The following is a 19,345-nucleotide window of genomic DNA, read 5'->3' as shown; positions in this document are numbered from 1 at the left end:
AGAATTTTAATAGTTTGAGGTCTTACATTTAAGTCTTTAATCCATCTCCAGTTAATTTTTATATATAAAGGAGGTAGGGGTATAGTTTCATTCATCTACATATAGTTAACCAATTTTCCTAGCAACGTTGATTGAATTGGGTGTCCTCTCTTCATTGTTTAATTTTGTCAATTTTGTTAAAGGTCAGTTGTTTGCAAGTGTGTGGCTTTCAGGGGTCTCCAGGCCGTTCTATTGGTCTATGTGTCTATTTTTGCACCAGTACCCTGCTGTTTCGGTTACCGTAGCCTTTTAGTATAGCTTGAAGTCAGGTACAGTGATGCCTCTGGCTTTGTTCTTTTTGGTTAGGATTGCTTTGGGTTTCATATGAGTTTTAGAATCATTTTTCTTATTCTGTGAAAAATGATGTTTGTTATTTGATAGAAATAGCATTGAATCTGCAGATTGCTTTGGACAGTGTGGTCAAGTCCACTTTTTAATTCACCAATTTTTATTTTTATTTTTGTTGAGATAGGGTCTCACTCTGTCATCTAGGCCAAAGTGCAATGGCACAATCATGGCTCACTACAGCCTTGATCTCCTGGGCTCAAGAAATCCTCTCTCCTCAGCCTCCCCCGTAGCTGGGACCCACAGGCATGCACCACCATGCCCAGATAATTTTTTTAATTTCTATTTTTTTGTAGAGATGGGGTCTCATTCAGCCTGACAAACATGGAGAAGTCCCATCTCTACTAAAAAAAATACAAAAAATTAGCCAGATGTGGTGGTGCATGCCTGTAATTCCAGCTACTTGGAGGGCTGAGGCAGGAGAATCACTTTAACTCAAGAGGCAGAGGTTGCAGTGAGCCGAGATTGCGCCACTGCACTCCAGCCTGGGCAACAAGAGTTTTTAGCATAGAGTGATGACTTCCAAGCTCCTTACATGCCAGAACAGAAACTGGAAATCTATTATTTCTTTGACTCATGCGTTATTTAGGATTATTTAAAATATTTCAAATAAATGAGATTGTTTGGTTTATCCTTATTTCTAATTTTATTACATTGTGATAAGAGAATGCTGCTTTCCATGCTATCAGTTTTTGAGAATTTGTTGAAATTTTCTCTGTGGCTCCATACCTTGTCCGTTTTTCTTCAATGTTGTATATTACCTAAAACAGAATGCATCAGGTGCAGTGAGGTCTTTATGCCATTAGGTAAAGGACTTTGATTGTATAGTTTATAACGCAAACTCTGTAGTCCACAACGTGATCACCGTTCCTCATCCTCACCCCCAGATGACCAAATAACATTGACAGTGATATTAAAATACAAATTTTCTTTTTCCATTTAAGTCACTGAGAGATAGCTTTTTTTCCATTACCAGAAATATTACAATGCAGCAAACAGGCAAACTTCTCATGAATTTTAAAACTAAACAGTCCAATTTAAAATTTTAGTCTCTAGCCGGGCATGGTGGCTCACACCTGTAATCCCAGCACTTTGGGAGGCTGAAGCAGGTAGATCACAAGGTCAGGAGTTCGAGATCAGCCTGACCAAAATGTTGAAACCCTGTCTCTACTAAAAATACGAAAATTAGCTGGGCATGGTGGTGCACACCTGTAATCCTAGATACTCAGGAGGCTGAGGCAGGAAGATCGCTTGAACCCAGGAGGCGGAGGTTGCAGTGAGCCAAGATCACACCATTGCACTCCAGCACTCCAGCGTGGGCGACAGAGCAAGACTCTGTCTCAAAATAAAGAAATAAATAAATAAAATAAAATAAAGTAAAATAAAAATTTAGTCTCATATCCAACTCAAACATTTATCTCTCCCACACACCTAGTTCAGAATTAACTGTGGCTTGTGGACTACAGTGGATAAGGTGGGTGAGCTCTTTTTACAACCCTCCTTGCTTTACACATCTCCCTTCTCTCCAATGCTTCTGGGCTTCCCTTCCTTTTCAGGTTGGTTGTAATGCCTAATGAGGGATGGCGTGGGTTCCTCTTTGGAGATTTCTTCAAGGAAATACTCTACTGCACAGTTTGCTGACTTAGGCCATGTGTCTTCTAGTTGACTTCTTGGACTCTCTTCGGTAGAGACCCATTATACTGGCTCAAGCCTGGTTACTTCCTATGGTGTCCTTTTTAGTTTATAGGAAAGTCATGCTTTATGCATCCTCGACGCACCAAATTCTAGTAGTGTACATAGATCCCACTACCTTCTCTCTTTTCTACAACATTTAGGGCTTCAAACTCTAGGGAAGTATGTCAAACCCTTGGGCAGGATGCTTACGGTCTGTTATCCCCAGTTCTGGGGGTTCATCAGACACTATGAGTCTAAAGGAAAATATCCCCTCCACGTCTCATTACTCTTTCATTTTCTTTCCCTTATTATAACTTCTGTAATATATCATGGGATTGGAATGTCCTCGGCCTTCATATATACTTCATATATATAGAACACTCAATAGTGTTCTAATGAGTTTACCAATTTTATATATTTAGATATGAAGAAAATGTTGTCATATAGCAAAGGGCCTAACTACCTCCATTGGCCTGCTGTGACAGGATACTGGCCCTACACATCATTTAACTACTGTAGGCATTAATAATGTTTTTAAACCAGGGAACTATCACTTTTTCTAAATAATTCAAGTTTTGGGAAGCATCAAATGAAATAATCAAAATGAAATTTGTTTATACGGTGTAAGATATATTCATGACTATTTTAAACATTGTATTTGGTATCATGACTTTAAATTACATAAGTTGAGAAGTTTTACAAATATCTCTAAATAAGGTTTATTTTTCCGGAAAACCATAGACAAAAATTATCCTATAATAAAATGAAAACTTCATCATGTCATCTGTGCCAATTCCAATTTTAGGAAGTGTACTTATTAGGGCTTTGATTTTTCTTTGAGGTTCTCTGTTGTCAAAGTGAAGTAACGTAATGACGCTATGGTTGTATCCTGGAATGAAAGGAGGAATGAGAATCTTCTATTATTGTTTTCCTAAAAATTCGATTTCTTAAGTATTTCTTAATATAACAGAATATATCCATATGCATCATCAAGGATGAATTTTCCGGTGATTTGGCTTAATGGAATCTCTGGGAGTTATGAAAAAATTCCTTTGCCCCTCTTGTTGCCATAAACCTTGTGTTATCTGTGTTGCACAGACCATGGCTAGCCATTTAATGCCATGAACTATGGCATATAATTTGAATTGAGAGCTTTGTTCCTATCAAAGGTAAAAATATTTCTGGGGTGAATGAGGAAGGCTTTGAAGCAGTGAGAGCCTTTCCCCTGTAATATCATTGGGTTCTGACAGTAGGATCTTGAAGAGGAGGCTTCTAATCCTGTCATTATTTGACAGGTAAGTCACCTGATCTTTTTGTTGTTGTTTTCTTTTATTTAGTCTTTCTTTGTTGCCCAGATTGGAGTGTAGGGGCGCGATCTCGGCTCTGCTTCCCGGGTTCAGGTGACTCTCCTACCTCAGTCTCCTGAGTAGCTGGGATTACAGGTGTGCACCACCGCGCAAAGCTAATTTGTGTATTTTTAGTAGAGATGGGGTTTCACCATGTTGGCCAGTCTGGTCTGGGATTCCTGACCTCAAGTGACCCACCTGCCTCGGCCTCCCAGAAGTGCTGGGATTACAGGCATAAGCCGCCGCGCCTGGCCCCGATCTCTTTGAACTCAGTTCCCTCATCTGTAAACCCAGAGGCTTGGGTTGGATAATCCACACTTGTCCTTAAAGACAAGGTATACGGAGCTTGTAAATAATGCTCACTGTGCAAAGTAAGATATTGTCTGGTGTCTGCAGAATCAGGTAATTCCAAGGCCATTGTAAGGCAAAACAAAGCTCAGATTTGATGAAAGAAAATTTCAAGGACTTCTTCCGAAGCATAAATATAAGGCAGATAACATCAACACAGGAGAGAGGCAGTCTGTTTTATGCAATGTAAAATTCCCTCTCGACTTCTAGGATAATGGGACTCAGGTAGACCATTTGACTACAAGACCCTAAGTAAGTCCGTGTTATTTCTTGGGTACTGTGGCATTGTTAGGGACGATCACATATGTTAACTTATAACAACCTGAACACTTCAAGAAATGTAAATGTAGATTTTGCGGCTTGCCCAAGTCCCACAGCTAGTGAGTGGAGAGGATTTTAAAATCACCTGCGCGCCTAGTGCAGGTTCCAGAACCTCAGGGGCTTTATGAAACATAAGGACGTAGGGCGCTGGTAACAATCGCTAACACGAGTGTCCCCTCTGCGCTAGACCCCATGCTGCACGCTCTAGTCGCATTTCCTTGGTTAGCCCTCGGAACAACCTTGTGATTGACGTGCTGCTAGTACTTGTTACTCTTTAAAGGGCGGGGTAGGCTCTGAGGCCAGCGAATTGAGCTGCAGAGGGGTGAGTGTTACGCTACCAGGTAGATGAGGGTCTGTGTAAATTTGGGGGAAGGGAAGTGGTGGGATTGTCTCCCAGTTTCGGTTCTCGGAAGGAGTAAGGGGCCTCTCCAGCTGTGGTCTCCACGTACAGTCGGTCTCTGATCTCCCGAGGCTTTGTAGCACTTCGCGCCCAGGGATCTTTCTGTCCCAGTCACCATGCAAGGTTCTCCCCTCCAGCTGTCTGTACTGAGGCGGCGGGAAAAAACGCTGAGGGAGGGCCCAGACCGCAAGGACCCCAGCCTGCAGCTATTCTCGGGGGCTGCAGCTCCCGCACCCGCGACGCCCAGCTTCCGGCGGGAGCGAGCGCAGCCTCCTCGTTCCCTTCCCACCCGCGGCGGCGCCGGGAGCACGAAAGCTCAGCTGACCTAGGGGCGGGGCGGGGGCAGGAACCTAAAGCCTCGGCTCCTTCCGAGTGGGTGAATGGCTTCCCAGCCGGCCCCTCGCAGCGTTGCCTTTCGATCCCTCCAGATCTCCGGGGCGCCGGTCCCCAAGATGCGCCTCCAGCTGCTCCTGCTGCTTGCGCTGTGCGGTGCAGGCCCCGCCGCCGCGGCGCTCCGCTTCAGCTTGCGGGGAAACTGGCGCCTCTGCAACGGTAACGGCTCGCTCGAGCTGCCCGGGGCGGTCCCCGGCTGCGTGCACAGCGCCCTGTTCCAGCGGGGCCTGATCCAGGTACGGTGTGCGGCCGCCTTCCTTGGGTGCTGAGAGGGGTCCAGGAACTGCCTGGCAGCCCCGAGCTCTTGGCAGTAACTTCCCCTTTGCATCTTGTGATCCGCGGGCGGGAAATGCCCAGGCTCTGGGGTACGGACTAAACGGAGACCGAGCGGGCGCCCGTGTGGGGACGTTAGTAACCCTGGAACGCGGAAGTTCAGAGAGAGGAACAGTGCTGCTACTAGCGGATTACTTACTGCAGTCGTTCTCGACTGAAGCGTGTAGGCAAAGGGCATGCTGTCACCGACAAGGTGGGGAATTACTGTCTCTACTATCTGCACACTGCAGGGGATAACAGCGTTTTGCTAAGTAAGGGTTACTCTCTCGAGTAACATCTCGGTTTTTTTTTTATTTTCGCTTTTAAGCGTCAGGGAGTCCGATTTGGGATTGATGCAGCATGGACGTTGTGGAGAATGATCTGCAAGAGTAAAGGGTTTGTCAGTGCTAGTGTGGCTAATAATGGGTAAAGAATCATTTGATGAAGAAAGGTGCTGTTTCCTCTCAGGGTGTGTGTGTGTGTGTGTGTGTGTGTGTGTGTGTGTGTTTGTGTCCCAATTGTCTCCAATTTACAGATTAGTTGCGGGGAACATTTCCTGTTTGGCTGCCTGTGCATAGTATTGGTTTGCAAACTGAACTGACTTCCATCCTCCAACTGCTTTTGCTGTTTCCTCTTGCACAGCGTTCCCACGTGTTGTCTTTGCTTTTGGCAAGATGTACTTGTAATTGATCTACTTGTGAGATGCATACATTGTCCAATCCTCATCATACCTGTATATAGTAAGTGTCCATATCTGAATTTAATGGATAATATGGAATTATGGAACACAGAGAAATTAGGAAGGTAACTGATATAAGTGGAAAGAAATGGAATTCTAACCCAGGCAATCTCAGCTCCATAGCCTGGTCTCTATTATGTGGTATGCTTACTTTGGTTTTTTGAAAAATCATGCGTTTTTGAAGCACTGTGGTTGACTTTCAGGAGCACCATTCTTTTTTTTTTTTTTTTTTTTTTTTTTTGAGACGGAGTTTCGCTCTTGGTACCCAGGCTGGAGTGCGATGGCGCGATCTCGGCTCACTGCAACCTCCGCCTCAGGAGCACCATTCTGTTTGTTTCCATGACAAGGTGGTCACCTAGGGTTATGCAAAATTTCCAATATGGTACTTAGTAGTTTTTTTTTCCTGATATATGTATCAGAAAGGAGGTGATTGTTGTAAATGTCACTGAACATTGTCAAATATATTTTTAGAGTAAATCATTCCCCAACTTAAGTACTGTATTTTTAGTTAACAAACTACTTGTGATATAGAACACGGCTGACCACAGTATACCCTGAGTCTTTACTTATATCTGCTTTGAGAATGCCTCTGTTTATTTTGTAGGGTTCCTCCTTGCCTCATTTACTGAAATATTTAAGCCAATGGGTGCTGGTATGTCAGCTCAAGCTGGTTATTCCAGTGCGTTGGGAGGCCAAAGTGGGAGGATTCCTTGAGGCCAGGAGTTCAAGACCAGTGTGGCCCTCATAGAAAGAGTCTATAAGGCTGAGGTGGGAGGATTTCTTGAGGCCAATAATTCAAGACCAATATGGCCAACATAGAGATATTCTATCTCTACAAAAAAACAAACAAACAAAAATTAAGCCAATGAGAAATAATGAGTGGTGTCAGCATGTCAGATTTGTGCCATATTACAGAGCTAAGAAATAATGGTTGGTTATTACAGATAACGAAAATGAAGGTGCTCATAGTATGAAATAACTTCCTCATAGGAATAATTTAAAGAGATTTCTTAAATCTCTTCACAAATTCTTAGAAAAACTTTTTAATCAGGTGGATATGGGTCTCAAGTGGTAGTGGGATGAGAAATGGGAAGGCTTTTGGGGCTTAGGAAACACAAGACCTATTGAAAATAATCATCAGGGCTGGGGACAGTGGCTCATGCCTGTAATTCCAGCACTTTGGAGGCAGAGGTAGGTGGAGTTTAAGACCAGCCTGGGCAACCTGATGAGACACTATTTCTACAAAAATTAGAAAACTAACTGGGTGTGGTGGCACACATCTGTGGTCCCAGCTACTTAGGAGGCTGAGGTGGGAGGACCACTTGAACCCAGGAGGTTGAGGCTGCAGTGATCTGTACTCCAACCTGGGCAACAGAGTGATACCCTGTCTCAAAAAAATAAATAAATAAAAATAAAGAAGAAAAGAAAATAATCATCAACATCAGTATCAGTATTGTTATTCAGTAATGTAAGACTGTTATCCTACCTGCTTTATTATAAGATCCCTTTTTAGTGTTGAATTCAGGAAATTTCTACAGTTTAGAGTAGACACTGGGCCAAATATTGTGTTTGTGTAAGAACTTGAAACGTGTCTTGGTGAAATCATTTATTTATTTATTTATTCACCTAATTAATTATCTCATTTATTTCATACCTCATATCTTGGTGAAATTATTCACTTATTTATTTATTCACCCAGTTAATTATCTCATGATTATTTTATAACTCATATCTTGGTATACTTCATATCTTGGATAACTCATATCTTGAAATCATTCATTTATTTTTTCACCTAGTTAATTATCTCATATTTATTTCATACCTCTGATGTGGCAGGCACTATTCTAAGTACTTGAAATTGAGTGGTAAAGAAAACAAAGTCCTTTCTCTAATGGACATTCTAGTGGAGGAGATAGACATACCAAACTAATAAATAATGTAATGGCCGGTGGTACATTGAAGAAAAATTGAGCAGGTTAGAGGAAGAGACAGTGAAGTCTGGTTGGAAAGCATTGCTATTTTTTTTTTTTTTTTTTTTTTGAGATGGAGTTTTGCTCTTGTTGCCCAGGCTGGAGTGCAATGGCACAATCTTGGCTCACCATAACCTCCACCTCCTGGGTTCAAGCGATTCTCCTGCCTCAGCCTCCAGAGTAGCCGGGATTACAAACATGTGCCACTATGCCTGGCTAATTTTTGTATTTTTAGTAGAGATGGGGTTTCTCCATATTGGTCAGGCTGGTCTTGAACTCTGGACCTCCAGTGATCTGCCAGCCTTGGTCTCCCAAAGTGCTGGGATTAGAGGCATGAGCCACTGTGCCTGGCCAGCATTGCTATTTTTTAAAAAGTGGCTGAAGATAGGTATTTTAATAAGGTGACTTTTAAACAGAGAGACCTGTTTGAAAAGGTAGCTTTTAAGGAGAAGTGCATTTCCAGCAAAGAGGAAAAAAGACAGGAGTGGGGAGGAAAGAGGTCCTGAGGCAGGAATGAGCTTGACAAGTTTCCAGAATCGTCAGCAGGCCAATGTGGCTGGAGTCCTGTGAACCAGAGGGAAGAAGAGGAGTTCAAACTCTAGGACAGATCATGAAGGGCTGTGAACCTTAGGAAACACTTTGGCTTTTTATTCTACATGTGATAGGAAGTTATTGGGGGCTTTGAGTTTAGAGCAGCATAGTCAGATTTGCCTTTTTCAAGGTCATTCTGTTGTGTGAAGGCTACAGTGCAGGAGAGTAGAAGCCTGGACACCAGCCAGGGGACTATTGCTGGTCTATGGGCAAGAGACGGCTTCTGGCTTGGACCAGTGTGGTGGCAGTGAAATGCTGAGAATGGTTGTGAGAACATATTTTAAATGTAGAAACAACAGGATTTCTTCAGCTGGATTTGTTGATGGATTGGGAGAGAGAAGAGGGAGGTGCAGGAAAATACCAGAATTTTTTATCTGAGCTGGTTAAATGAAATTTGTATTTAGTTAAGGGATTCTGTGGCTAGTCTTGGCTATTTCATAGGTGACTGTTTGGATTTTCTGTACAGAATCTAAACCTTTCGTGTCTTAGAGAGACTTTTGAGTTCTCTGTGAAAAGTTATTCCTTCGGCCTGCTTTTTTTTTTTTTTTTTTTTTTTTTTTTGAGACAGTTCTGCTCTTGTCACCCAGGCTAGAGTACAATGGCATGATCTTAGCTCACTGAAACCTCTGCCTCCCAGGTTCAGGCAATTCTCCTGCCTCAGCCTCCCAAGTAGCTGGGATTACAGGCATGCACCACCACTCCTGGCTAATTTCATATTTTTAGTAGAGACAAGGTTTTGCCATGGTGGTCAGGCTGGTCTTGAACTCCTGAACTCAGGTGATTTGCCTGCCTTGGCCTCCCAAAGTGCTGGGATTACAGGCATGAGCCACCATGCCCAGCTCTTAGCCTGTTATTATGCCACACAGTATAATAGGCATTAGGAATAAAAAAAGAAATTGAGACCGGTGAAATTTCTACTTTAAGATTACATCACAGTAGTTATACATGTGATTAACAAGCTAGTCACAGATATTCTTTTTTTATTTTATAAACAAAAACTATTGTATTATAAATACAAAATAAACAAAAGATAGTTATATGTTAGCTATTATGAAGGGTGAAAACGTTATATAAACTTCAAAAAGCTGCTTTCTGCATCTGCGTCAATGTAATTTCATGATTTCCTACCTATTTCATTTGTAGAAATAATCTCTATGTTCAAATTATCATTCACTTTCATGCCCCCACATGGAAAGTGGTAGGTGAATATCTGTAGGAATACAATTTTTTGCCTGCTTGCCCACTCAAAAGTAGCCCTGTGTCTCTATCCAGTCTACACTCAGAACTTTGTCTTCAAGAGCAGCCAGATCACACAACTTCTTGTATCCCACAACTTGATAATAATATCTAGAGATCCTGAAATCAGTTGCTGTTCACAGGTAGGAGACCATTTTACTAATGTCACCCAACCTGTATGTGACGTTAGGGAAAGTGACACCAAAGAATGGTTTTTCGTTTGGGGATCCCACAGTCTGGTATGCCTATCTGGGCTTCTAGGTGCTAAGTGTTTACAAAGTTGGAGAATTGGAAATGCAATTAAGCAGTTCGTTTCTTGTAGAAGTTTGACTTAAGACTGCCAGACTCAGCATTCCACCCTGTAATTTTATGGTCCCAAGATGCACTGCAGATATCTTCAGCACCTGATCACAGAACTGAGGAAACTGCTTCCGTGTGACCAGAGGGAGTCACTATGGGAGTCCCAACTGTTCTCTGTTGTCTGTCGATTTATGGATTCCTCCATTTCATCTTTTCTTCTATAGGGACTGTAGACCAGATCTTTAGTATCTTATCCCAGGAGCCACTACAAAATTTAGTTCCTGAGCTATCCACAGCTATAGAATCTACATTTCAGCATGACCTCTGCAGCACGGTAGGGCTTTCACTTTATTTCTCTGTATTCCACTCCCATAAGAGAATAGTCTGATCCATAGAGGCACTCAAAAATAAGCAAGACAAACTGTCTTTTTTTCACCCAGGACACATCTTTTATAACATCCGTATGTTTCACAATTGTCATTATTGACTTTCTTTCCAAGGACCAGATCTGAGAGGTCTTATCATAAGAACCAGTCAAGATCCATTCCTCTGCCCCTTTAACTGAAAAGATCCACTCATCATAGAACATGCATTGCTTTGGCTGGGGTGAAGGGTACTTCTCCACATATTCTATTTCCAGAACTACTTCTGATAACATGTTCTCCAGTTCCATGTGTTTGACCAAGGACATTTGTAGAAACTGGCCCTTAGTAAGGAAATCAAACTCCATATGTTTGCGGAACTCATTTTTGTTTTTTAGCAATTTGTTGATGATGTTACTAAGGTGAGCAAATTCAGAGGTGGCAGGAATTGAGAAGGAAACATCATCTGCGGCATATTTCTTGTTATCAGTGTAGAAATGTGTTTGGAGCTGAGCCATAGCAAGGAGTACACACAAGACTTTTGGGTTAGTAGACAGAGAATGGGAGCTCCTGTCTCTTAGGGGTACAAAGGGGCCACTCAAAATTAGACTGCACAGGTAGGCGAGAAGCTGCAGTCAAAGCCTGGACTCTGCTTTTTCTCCTTGGGTCTCCTCCACCCTCAGTCATTCTTTCTAAGGAGCCATGAGTCTAAGGAGTCTCCAATCTGCAGGTTATCACTCATAAGTACATTCTAATAATAGATATGCATCAGTGTACATTGTACTTTTGTATTCTTTAAGTCGCAAAGAAGCAGTTTTTAATGTGATTTTTTTTTTTTAACTTTTGGTGAATTTCCAACAAATATGAAAATAGAGATACTAGCAAAATGAAATTTTATGTATCCATCACCTGGCTTCAACATGATCAATTCATGGCTAATTTTGTTTCTTCCCTATACACTATGCCATCCCTTATTATTTTGTTTTAGGGATAGTATTGTTATGTGTGAATTTGATGCTGTCATTTTGATGCTACCTGGCTGTTTTGTTGGTTAGTTGATGCAGATTCTTGATTGTGTTGCTGCTTTTTTACCATTTGGTGTGTTTTTGGAGTGGCTGGTACTGGTTGTTCCTTTATATGTGTAGAGCCTCTTTCAGGAGTTCTTGTAGAGCAGGTTTGGTGGTGATGAAATCTCTGAGTGCTTGCTTGTTCACAAAGGATTTTATTTTTCCTTCACTTATGAAGCTGAGTTTGGCTGGATAGGAGATTCTGGGTTGAAAGTTCTTTTCTTTAAGGATGTTGAATATTGGCCCCCAGTCTCTTCTGGCTTGTAGGGTTTCTGCTGAGAGATCTGCTGTGAGTCTAATGGGCTTCCCTTTGTGGGTAACCCGTCCTTTCTCTCTGGCTGCCCTTAGCATTTTCTCTTTCATTTCAACCCTGGTGAATCTGACGATTATGTGCCTTGGGGTTGCTCTTCTTGAGGAATATCTCTGTGGTGTTCTCTGTATTTCCTGGATTTGAATATTGGTCTGCCTTGCTAGGTTGGGGAAGTTTTCCTGGATAATATCCTGAAGAGTATTTTCCAGCTTGGATTCATTCTCTTCATCACATTCAGGTACACCTATCAGACGTAGATTAGGTCTTTTCACATAGTCCCACATTTCTTGAAGATTTTGTTCATTCCTTTTTGCACTTTTTTCTCTGTTCTTGCCTTCTCTTTTTATTTCATTGAGTTGGTCTTCGACCTCTGATATCCTTTCTTCTGCTTGGTCAATTCGGCTGTTGAAGCTTGTGCATGCTTCACGAAGTTCTCGTGTTGCGTTTTTCAGCTCCATCAATTCACTTATTCTCCTCTCTATGCTGTCCATTCTCGTCAGCAGTTCGTCCAATCTTTTTTCAAGGTTCCTATTTTCTTTGCGATGGGTTAGAACATGTTCTTTTAGCTCATTGTAGTTTCTTACTACCCATCTTCTGAAGTCTGATTCTGTCATTTCATCACCCTCCTTCTCCATCCGGTCTGGTTCCCTTGCTGGTGAGGAGTTGTGATCACTTTTAGGAGGAGAGGTGTTCTGGTTTCGGGAGTTTTCATCCTTTTTACGCTGGTTTCTACCCATTTTTGTGGGTTTATCCACCTGTTGTCTGTCTCTGTCCCAGGGAGTTGGAGCTTTATGAGTTTCCGTTGCACTACTGCCTTTTTTGATTTTTTTTTTTTTCAGGTCGGACCCGCCCAGCTAGCAGCACGCCTAGCCTCTGCCTGCCCGCAGGGGCTTTGCTGAGCTGCTGTGGGCTCCGCCCAGCTGCCCTGAGCTCTTCCCTGTAGTCCTTTTTATATGGGCGTAGTTAGAACTGTCTGGGCAATGGTGGCCCCGCCTCTGTTATGGCGGACTCTCTCTGTTGTGGCAGGTTGCCTCGGCAACGGCGGGTTGCCTCGGCAACGGCAGCCTGCCTCCCTAGCGGTGGAGAGTCTCAGTAATGGCGGAAGCCCCTCCCCCACGGAGCCGGACCGTCCCGGTTCAGCTGTGCTCGGTTTGAAGGGCTCAACCCAGAGGGTTTCCAACCACTGTTTTTGCCTTCGTTGTTGTTGGGGGTGGAGGGGTGGGACCAACGGAGCCTGATCACCTGGCTCCCTGACTCAGAGTCTTTTCTTTTAAGTTGAACGACCCCGCGTTCTGGTCGCTTGTTGAAAAGGCACCGGGATCTCCCGTGCTGCGACTCACGGAGTCGGCTCGAACCGCGGCGCCGGCTCCTGGCGGATTTTTTGCCTAGGAATCTCCTGGCCTGACTCGCTATTTCAGATGAATGGGCTATTCTGCCGTCTCAAGGCTCTGCTCGCCAGCCAAGAGGGCTCCCAGACCAGTGGCTTTTGTACGGAGAACCGCAGCAACAGGGAGTGGTCACAGCAGCCGCGCGGGCGGAATCAGCCCCGCGGGGGCCAAAACAGCCGCACCGGCTGGGACTGCGACGCTGGCGACCCCTCTGCCTGGGTATCTCCTGGTCTGTGGGCAATAAGAGTTCGTCTGGAAATGCGGCGTCCACTCACCCTCTGCACTTTCACTGGGAGCTGAAGTCCTGAGCTGTTCTTAGGCGGCCATCTTGAAAGTCAATCCTCTATTTTGTTTTATTATCTTTTTTTTTTTTTTTTTTTTTGAGATAGGGTATTACTCTGTCACCCAGGCTGAACTGCACGGGCATGGTCATGGCTCACTGCAGACTTAACTTCCCGGGCTCAAGTGATCCTCCCACCTCAGCCTCCCAGGTAGCTAGAACTACAGGTACACACCACCATGCCCAGCTAATTCATTTCTTTTTTGTAGAGACAGAGTCTCCCTATGTTGCACAGGCTGGTCTCAAACTCATGGGTTCAAGTGATTCTCCCACCTTGGCCTCCCAAAGTATAGGGATTACAGGTGTGAGCCACTGCTCCTGGCTCCCTAATTATTATAATGAAAGCATAAGTATTTTCTCAGTAAACTAAGCCTAGGATCTTGGTTCTAATTTTTTTTTCCCTGACGTCTGTTGTTAGGTTCTGGATCTTTTAAGTCTGATCTACAGTATCTTATAACCATTTTTGCCTTATCATTTCTACTGTTATCAGCCTAGCTCATTGTTTTCTTTTTTTAAAAAAGAAGTCAATGAATTTTAATGACATTTAGAAACAGGTAAAGGATATAAATGGTAAACTTTTTTTTCTGAAACAGAGTCTCATTCTGTCACCTAGGCTGGCACTGTCTCAGCTCACTAAAACCTCCACCTCTTGGGTTCAAGTGATTCTCATGCCTCAGCCTCCCAAGTAGCTAGGATTACAGGCGTCCACCACCACACATAGCTAGTTTTTGTAGTTTTAGTAGAGATGGGGTTTCACCATGTTGGCCAGGCTGGTCTTTAACTCCTGACCTCGTGATCTACCCACCTTGGCCTCCCAAAGTCCTGGGATTATAGGCATGAGCCACCTCACCTGGCCCAGAGTAAACAGTTTTAAAGGTAGGCTATGTTATGAAAAGCAAGTCTCCTTCCATCCCCATGTTCTTGGTCTCCAGTTCCCTTCTACTGAAACAACCATGATTAACTAGTTTTTTTGGTATTCTTCCATAGATGTTATGAACATATGCGGATAGATATCATATATAGATTTATGTGTTTTCCCCCACAGATAATTGCATTCTATGTATATAGTGTTATATTGACTTTTTTCTTTAACTTAATATATCTTAGATATCATTTCAGATTGGTATATGTAATAGAAATGATACCTATCATTTACTGAGTACACACTATGTACCAAGAACTGTTCTAAGCACTTTTCATAATTATTTTGTGCACTCCTTGTACTGATCATGTGAGGCGTGTAGGTATGATTACTATCTCCATTCTAGAACTGAGAGAACAGATGTACAGAGATGTTTCATGAGCTTCACAAGGACTCAGAGGCATTAAGATTAAACTGGGGCTCAAACCCATGCAGAAAAGATTTCACCAACTGCCTTTTCTACCTGTCAGCTCCAGTCACCTCCTGGCATCACCTCCTGGCAGTGGAACCATGTAGTTGCCCAGCCTTACTTTCTGAGCATGTGTGATGTCCTCCTCTGACCCCTCCTATCAGCTAAGAATCTGTCTCCAGGCATTTATTCTAACCTTTCATGAGTTCCAGTCCTGGGAAGCCCACCACTACACTGTAGTCAGGTGTCACTTGTCTCTGTGTCTCCTTGAAAACCTTGCATAATGCCTGCTACTTGTAGTGGGCCAAGGAAATGGTTGGTCTTGTTTTCCCTTTTAAATTATAGTCTCTTTGGTCAGAAAATAAAGATTCTCCTTAAATTGCAACTGTTTTTCACTTAGAGCTGTGTTAGATGGGAAGCAATATCTACTAACTTAAGTATTTTAGAAAAAGAAAATATTAAGGTTGACAAAAACATGTTGCCAGACTCATCGGCTGGGGATCTCTTATACCTGTCCACCCTTTAAAGTAAGAATCATAGCTGAAGATCCTGTTTGACAGTGGGGAAACTGAAGTTTGGAGAATATAGCTTCTTCTGAATGAAACACTGGGATGGTTAATACTGAGTGTCAACTTGATTGGAATGAAGGATGCAAAGTATTGATCCTGGGTGTGTCTGTGAGGGTGTTGCCTAAGGAGATTAACATTTGACTCAGTAGACTGCAAAAGGCAGACCTACCTTTGATCTGGGTGGGCACAACCTAATCAGCTGCCAGCAGAGCAAGAATAAAAAGCAGGCAGAAGAATGTGAAAAGACTAGACTGGCTTAGCCCCTCAGCCTGTATCTTTCTCCTGTGCTGGATGCTTCCTGCCCTCAAAAATCAGACTCCAAGTTCTTCAGCTTTGGGAATCTAACTGGCTTTCTTGCTTCTCAGCTTGCAGATGGCCTATTGTGGGACTTTGTGATCATGTGAGTTAATACTCCTTAGTAAACTCCCCTGAGTAGACTAAGCAGAAGAGGATTTTAATGATCAAGTGGATAGGATGACCTCTTCTCTGGACACCACTCAGCCTCTTTCCCCAGCCATTCCTGTCATTGCCCAATGGGCCCATGAACAGAGTGACCATGGTGACATGGATGCAGGTTACACATGGACTTAGCAACATGGACTTTCACTCACCAAAGCTGACCTGGCTATGGCCACTGCTGAGTGCCCAATTTGCTAGAGCAAAGACCGACACTGAGCCCTTGCTATGGCACCATTCCTTGGGGTGATCATTCAGCTACCTGGGGGCAGTTTAATTATATTGAACCTCTTCCATCATGGAAAGAGCAGAGGTCAAAGGTTTGTTCTCACTGGAATGGACGGTTACTCTGGACATGGGTTTGCCTATCTTTCACGCAATACTTCCACCAAGACTGCCATCCGTGGACTCACAGAATGCCTTATCCACCATCAAGGTATCCCATACAGCATTGCCTCTGACCAAGGCACTCAATTTACATGAAAGAAGTGCAGCAGTGGGCTCATGCTCATAGAATTCACTGGTCTTACCATGTTCCCCATCATCCTGAAGCAGCTGGATTGATAGAACGGTGGAATGGCCTTTTGTAGTCACAATTACAATGCCAACTAGGTGACAGCACTTTTCAGGCCTGGGGCAAAATTCTCCAGAAGTCCTTGTATGCTCTGAATCAGCATCCTATATAGAATACTGTTTCTCCCACAGCCAGGATTCACAGATCCAAGAATCAAGGGGTAGAGGTGGAAGTGGTACCACTCACCATCACCCCTAGTGATCCACCAGCAAAACTTTTGCTTCCTGTTCCCACAACATTATGGTCTGCTGGTTTAGAAGTCTTAGTTCCAGAGGGAGGAATGCTGCTGCCAGAAGACGCAACAACGATCCCATTAAATTGGAAGTTAAGATTGCCACCTGGACACTTTGGGCTCCTCCTACCTTTAAGTCAACATAATTATGTTAGGCATAATTATGACATTATTGTCTCTATTTGAAGATTATATATGATCTCAGAAGATGTGTATGAATTGAAGTTGACAAGGGGTAGATTTGTGATGGTTAATACTGAGTGTCAACTTGATTAAGAAGGGAATTACAGCATTGGCTGGGGTAACTGACTCAGACTATCAAGATGAAATCAATCTACTACTCCACAATGGAGATAAGGAAGAGTATGCATGGAATATAGGAGATCCCTTGGGGTATCTCTTAGTATCACCATGCCCTGCGATTAAGGTCAATGGGAACTGCAACAGTCCTAGACAGGACTACACATGGCCCAGACCCTTCAGGAATGAAGGTTTAGGTCACTCCACCAGGAAGAAAACCATGACCTGCTGAGGTGGTTGCTGCAGGCAAAAGGAATACAGAATGGATAGTAGAAGAAGGTAGTCATCCATACCAGCTATGACCATGTGACCAGTTGCAGAAACGAGGACTGTAGGTGTCATGAGTATTTCCTCCTTCTTTTGTTAAAAATAGGCATGTGCATGTATACACTTGTACTGAGAAAATATCATTTTATTTCCTTTTTTAAATCATGCAACATAAAATTTATTGACTTCTTATCAGCATTTAAGTGTTGTTAAACTTTATGTTATAGCATTTGGATTGGGTAATGGTGGGTTTTCAGATGTACAAAGGATAGTTGTATTATGTTAGGCACAATTATGACATTATTGTCTTTATTTGGAGATTATATATGATCTCAGAAGATGTGTATGGATTGAAGATGACAAGGGGTGGACTTTTGATGATTAACACTGAGTGTCAACTGGACTGGATTGAAGGATGCAAAGTATTGATCCTGGGTGTGTCTGTGGAGGGTGTTGCCAAGGGAGATTAACATTTGAGTCAGTGGGCTGGGAAAGGAAGACCTGCCCTTAATCTGGATGGGCACAATCTAATTAGCTCCTAGCATGGACAGACTAAAAAGCAGGCAGAAGAATGTGAAAAGACTAGACTGGCTTAGCCTCCCACCCTATATCTTTCTTCTGTGCTGGATGCTTCACAGAGTTTGTGGTGGCAAGCCATTTGTTTCAAAAGGTCTTGAATTCTTTTGGTTTTCCTAGTCTGTACCCATGGTGGCTCTTGGAGTAAAAGTTCACAGTGTGAGTCTCCATATGCTGTTCTGTTCGTCCAAGTGGGAGCTGTACATTAGTCCTGTCTCCTATCTGCCATTTTATCTCAGTTTGCTAGATAATTATGTATCTTAATCCACATTTTGCTTGTTTTTTGATACACATTTCTTAACATTTATTTGTTTTTCCTAAGTGTCTAAGAAAACAATGCCTATAAACAAGATGTTGAAAAAACTTTCTCCATTTAACTCTATTCAAAGTAGTTGTATCTGGGGTAAAGTCTGGCACTGGTCTGAAGCAGAATTGGGGAGTGGAAAAGCTATACCTGGTTAAGTAGTCTCTATATCTATAATTAAATATAATGATGGAGTCCAGAGGCTTACTAAGATAATGAGACTGATGATATTGTCATTTGCATGCTCTGATGACACATGGTTTGTTGATGTACAGTAAGTATAGTAAGTATGGTAAGTATCAATTACAAATAGCTGAGGCACACACATGGCATGTTTATTTCATGGTTGCTGCTTTATAGGTAGCACTGACATTGTAACTGTTGATGGTGTTGTGACGTTAATGGTAGTACTAGGTAATGATTAAGTATATGGACCCTGGAGCCATCTTTCCTGGTTCTGAGTCCATCCTCCACCACTGAATAGCCATTTGAATATGCACCTTCGAGTCTTTGTTGGTAAATGGGCATGATAATAGTACCTACCCCAGAGGGTCACAGGCAATAACTTTTAACTATTATTATTGTTGTTCCAGTTATCAGCTGGTATAAACATCTAAGTATATGTAGCATGAGGCATTGTAGTATAGTCCAAAGAATATAGACCTTGGTATTAGACTAGGTTGGTTTCTTTCTTCAATGTACATACTTCTGCTTAGTCGTGGGACCTCAAGAAAGCTACTTTACTTTTTGAAGCCTTAGTTTCATCCTCTATTAAAGAGTATTTACTATCCATGTTTATTATGAAGTTCAGAGTATATGAGTGCCTAATTTACAGGCTGATAAATAGTAAATGGTTGACAAATGATACCCTTATTTGTTTTAGGGTTCATGGGTTTGCCTAACAACTCAGCGACGGGACATGGGTCCTTAGTCATGAGAGGTAACCCTGAGCTGCTGCTTGCTATAAATAGGTTTCAGAATTTCAGTATGATCAAATAGGGTTGGGTAATGGTGGGTTTTCAGATGTACAAAGGATAGTTGTATTATGTTAGGCATAATTAAGTTGGTTGATTAGCATTTGGAATAGTTATTTTAAATGTAGTTTAAACCTCTATAACTTTTTTTTGGTATTTTCTCTTAGAGAAAAATTTGTGGTAGACTATTTTTTTTTTTAACAGCAGTTGTAGGTTCACAGCAAAGTTGAACAGAAAGTACAGACAGTTCTCACACACCTCCTGCCTCCTTGCAGGCATAG

At 42.6% G+C, this 19,345-nt stretch overlaps 1 protein-coding gene and 1 pseudogene across 3 annotated transcripts in view; one reads left to right on the top strand and one right to left on the bottom strand.

The window, feature by feature from the left end:
* Window positions 1–4,821: 4,821 nt before the first annotated feature.
* MANBA (mannosidase beta) overlaps window positions 4,822–19,345 on the top strand; it is a 116,867-nt gene continuing 102,343 nt past the window's right edge. For 2 of the 3 annotated variants that reach the window (XR_005579095.2, XM_074396514.1), the window contains exon 1: window positions 4,822–5,102. Coding sequence is in view for 2 of the 3 variants with exons in the window: in XM_074396514.1 (XP_074252615.1) it covers window positions 4,854–5,102 (249 nt within the window). In the remaining variant the exon portion in view is untranslated. The remainder of the gene's footprint in view (window positions 5,103–19,345) is intronic. The other variant, XM_039468230.2, reaches the window with a different exon arrangement.
* LOC101035469 (ribosome biogenesis protein WDR12 pseudogene) lies at window positions 9,655–10,896 on the bottom strand (annotated as a pseudogene).

The sequence above is a fragment of the Saimiri boliviensis genome, chromosome 3 (assembly GCF_048565385.1).
Source record: "Saimiri boliviensis isolate mSaiBol1 chromosome 3, mSaiBol1.pri, whole genome shotgun sequence".
Classification (NCBI taxonomy): domain Eukaryota; kingdom Metazoa; phylum Chordata; class Mammalia; order Primates; family Cebidae; genus Saimiri; species Saimiri boliviensis.
The sequence above is the reverse complement of the archived record's forward strand: the minus strand, read 5'-3'. Positions and strand labels throughout refer to the sequence as shown.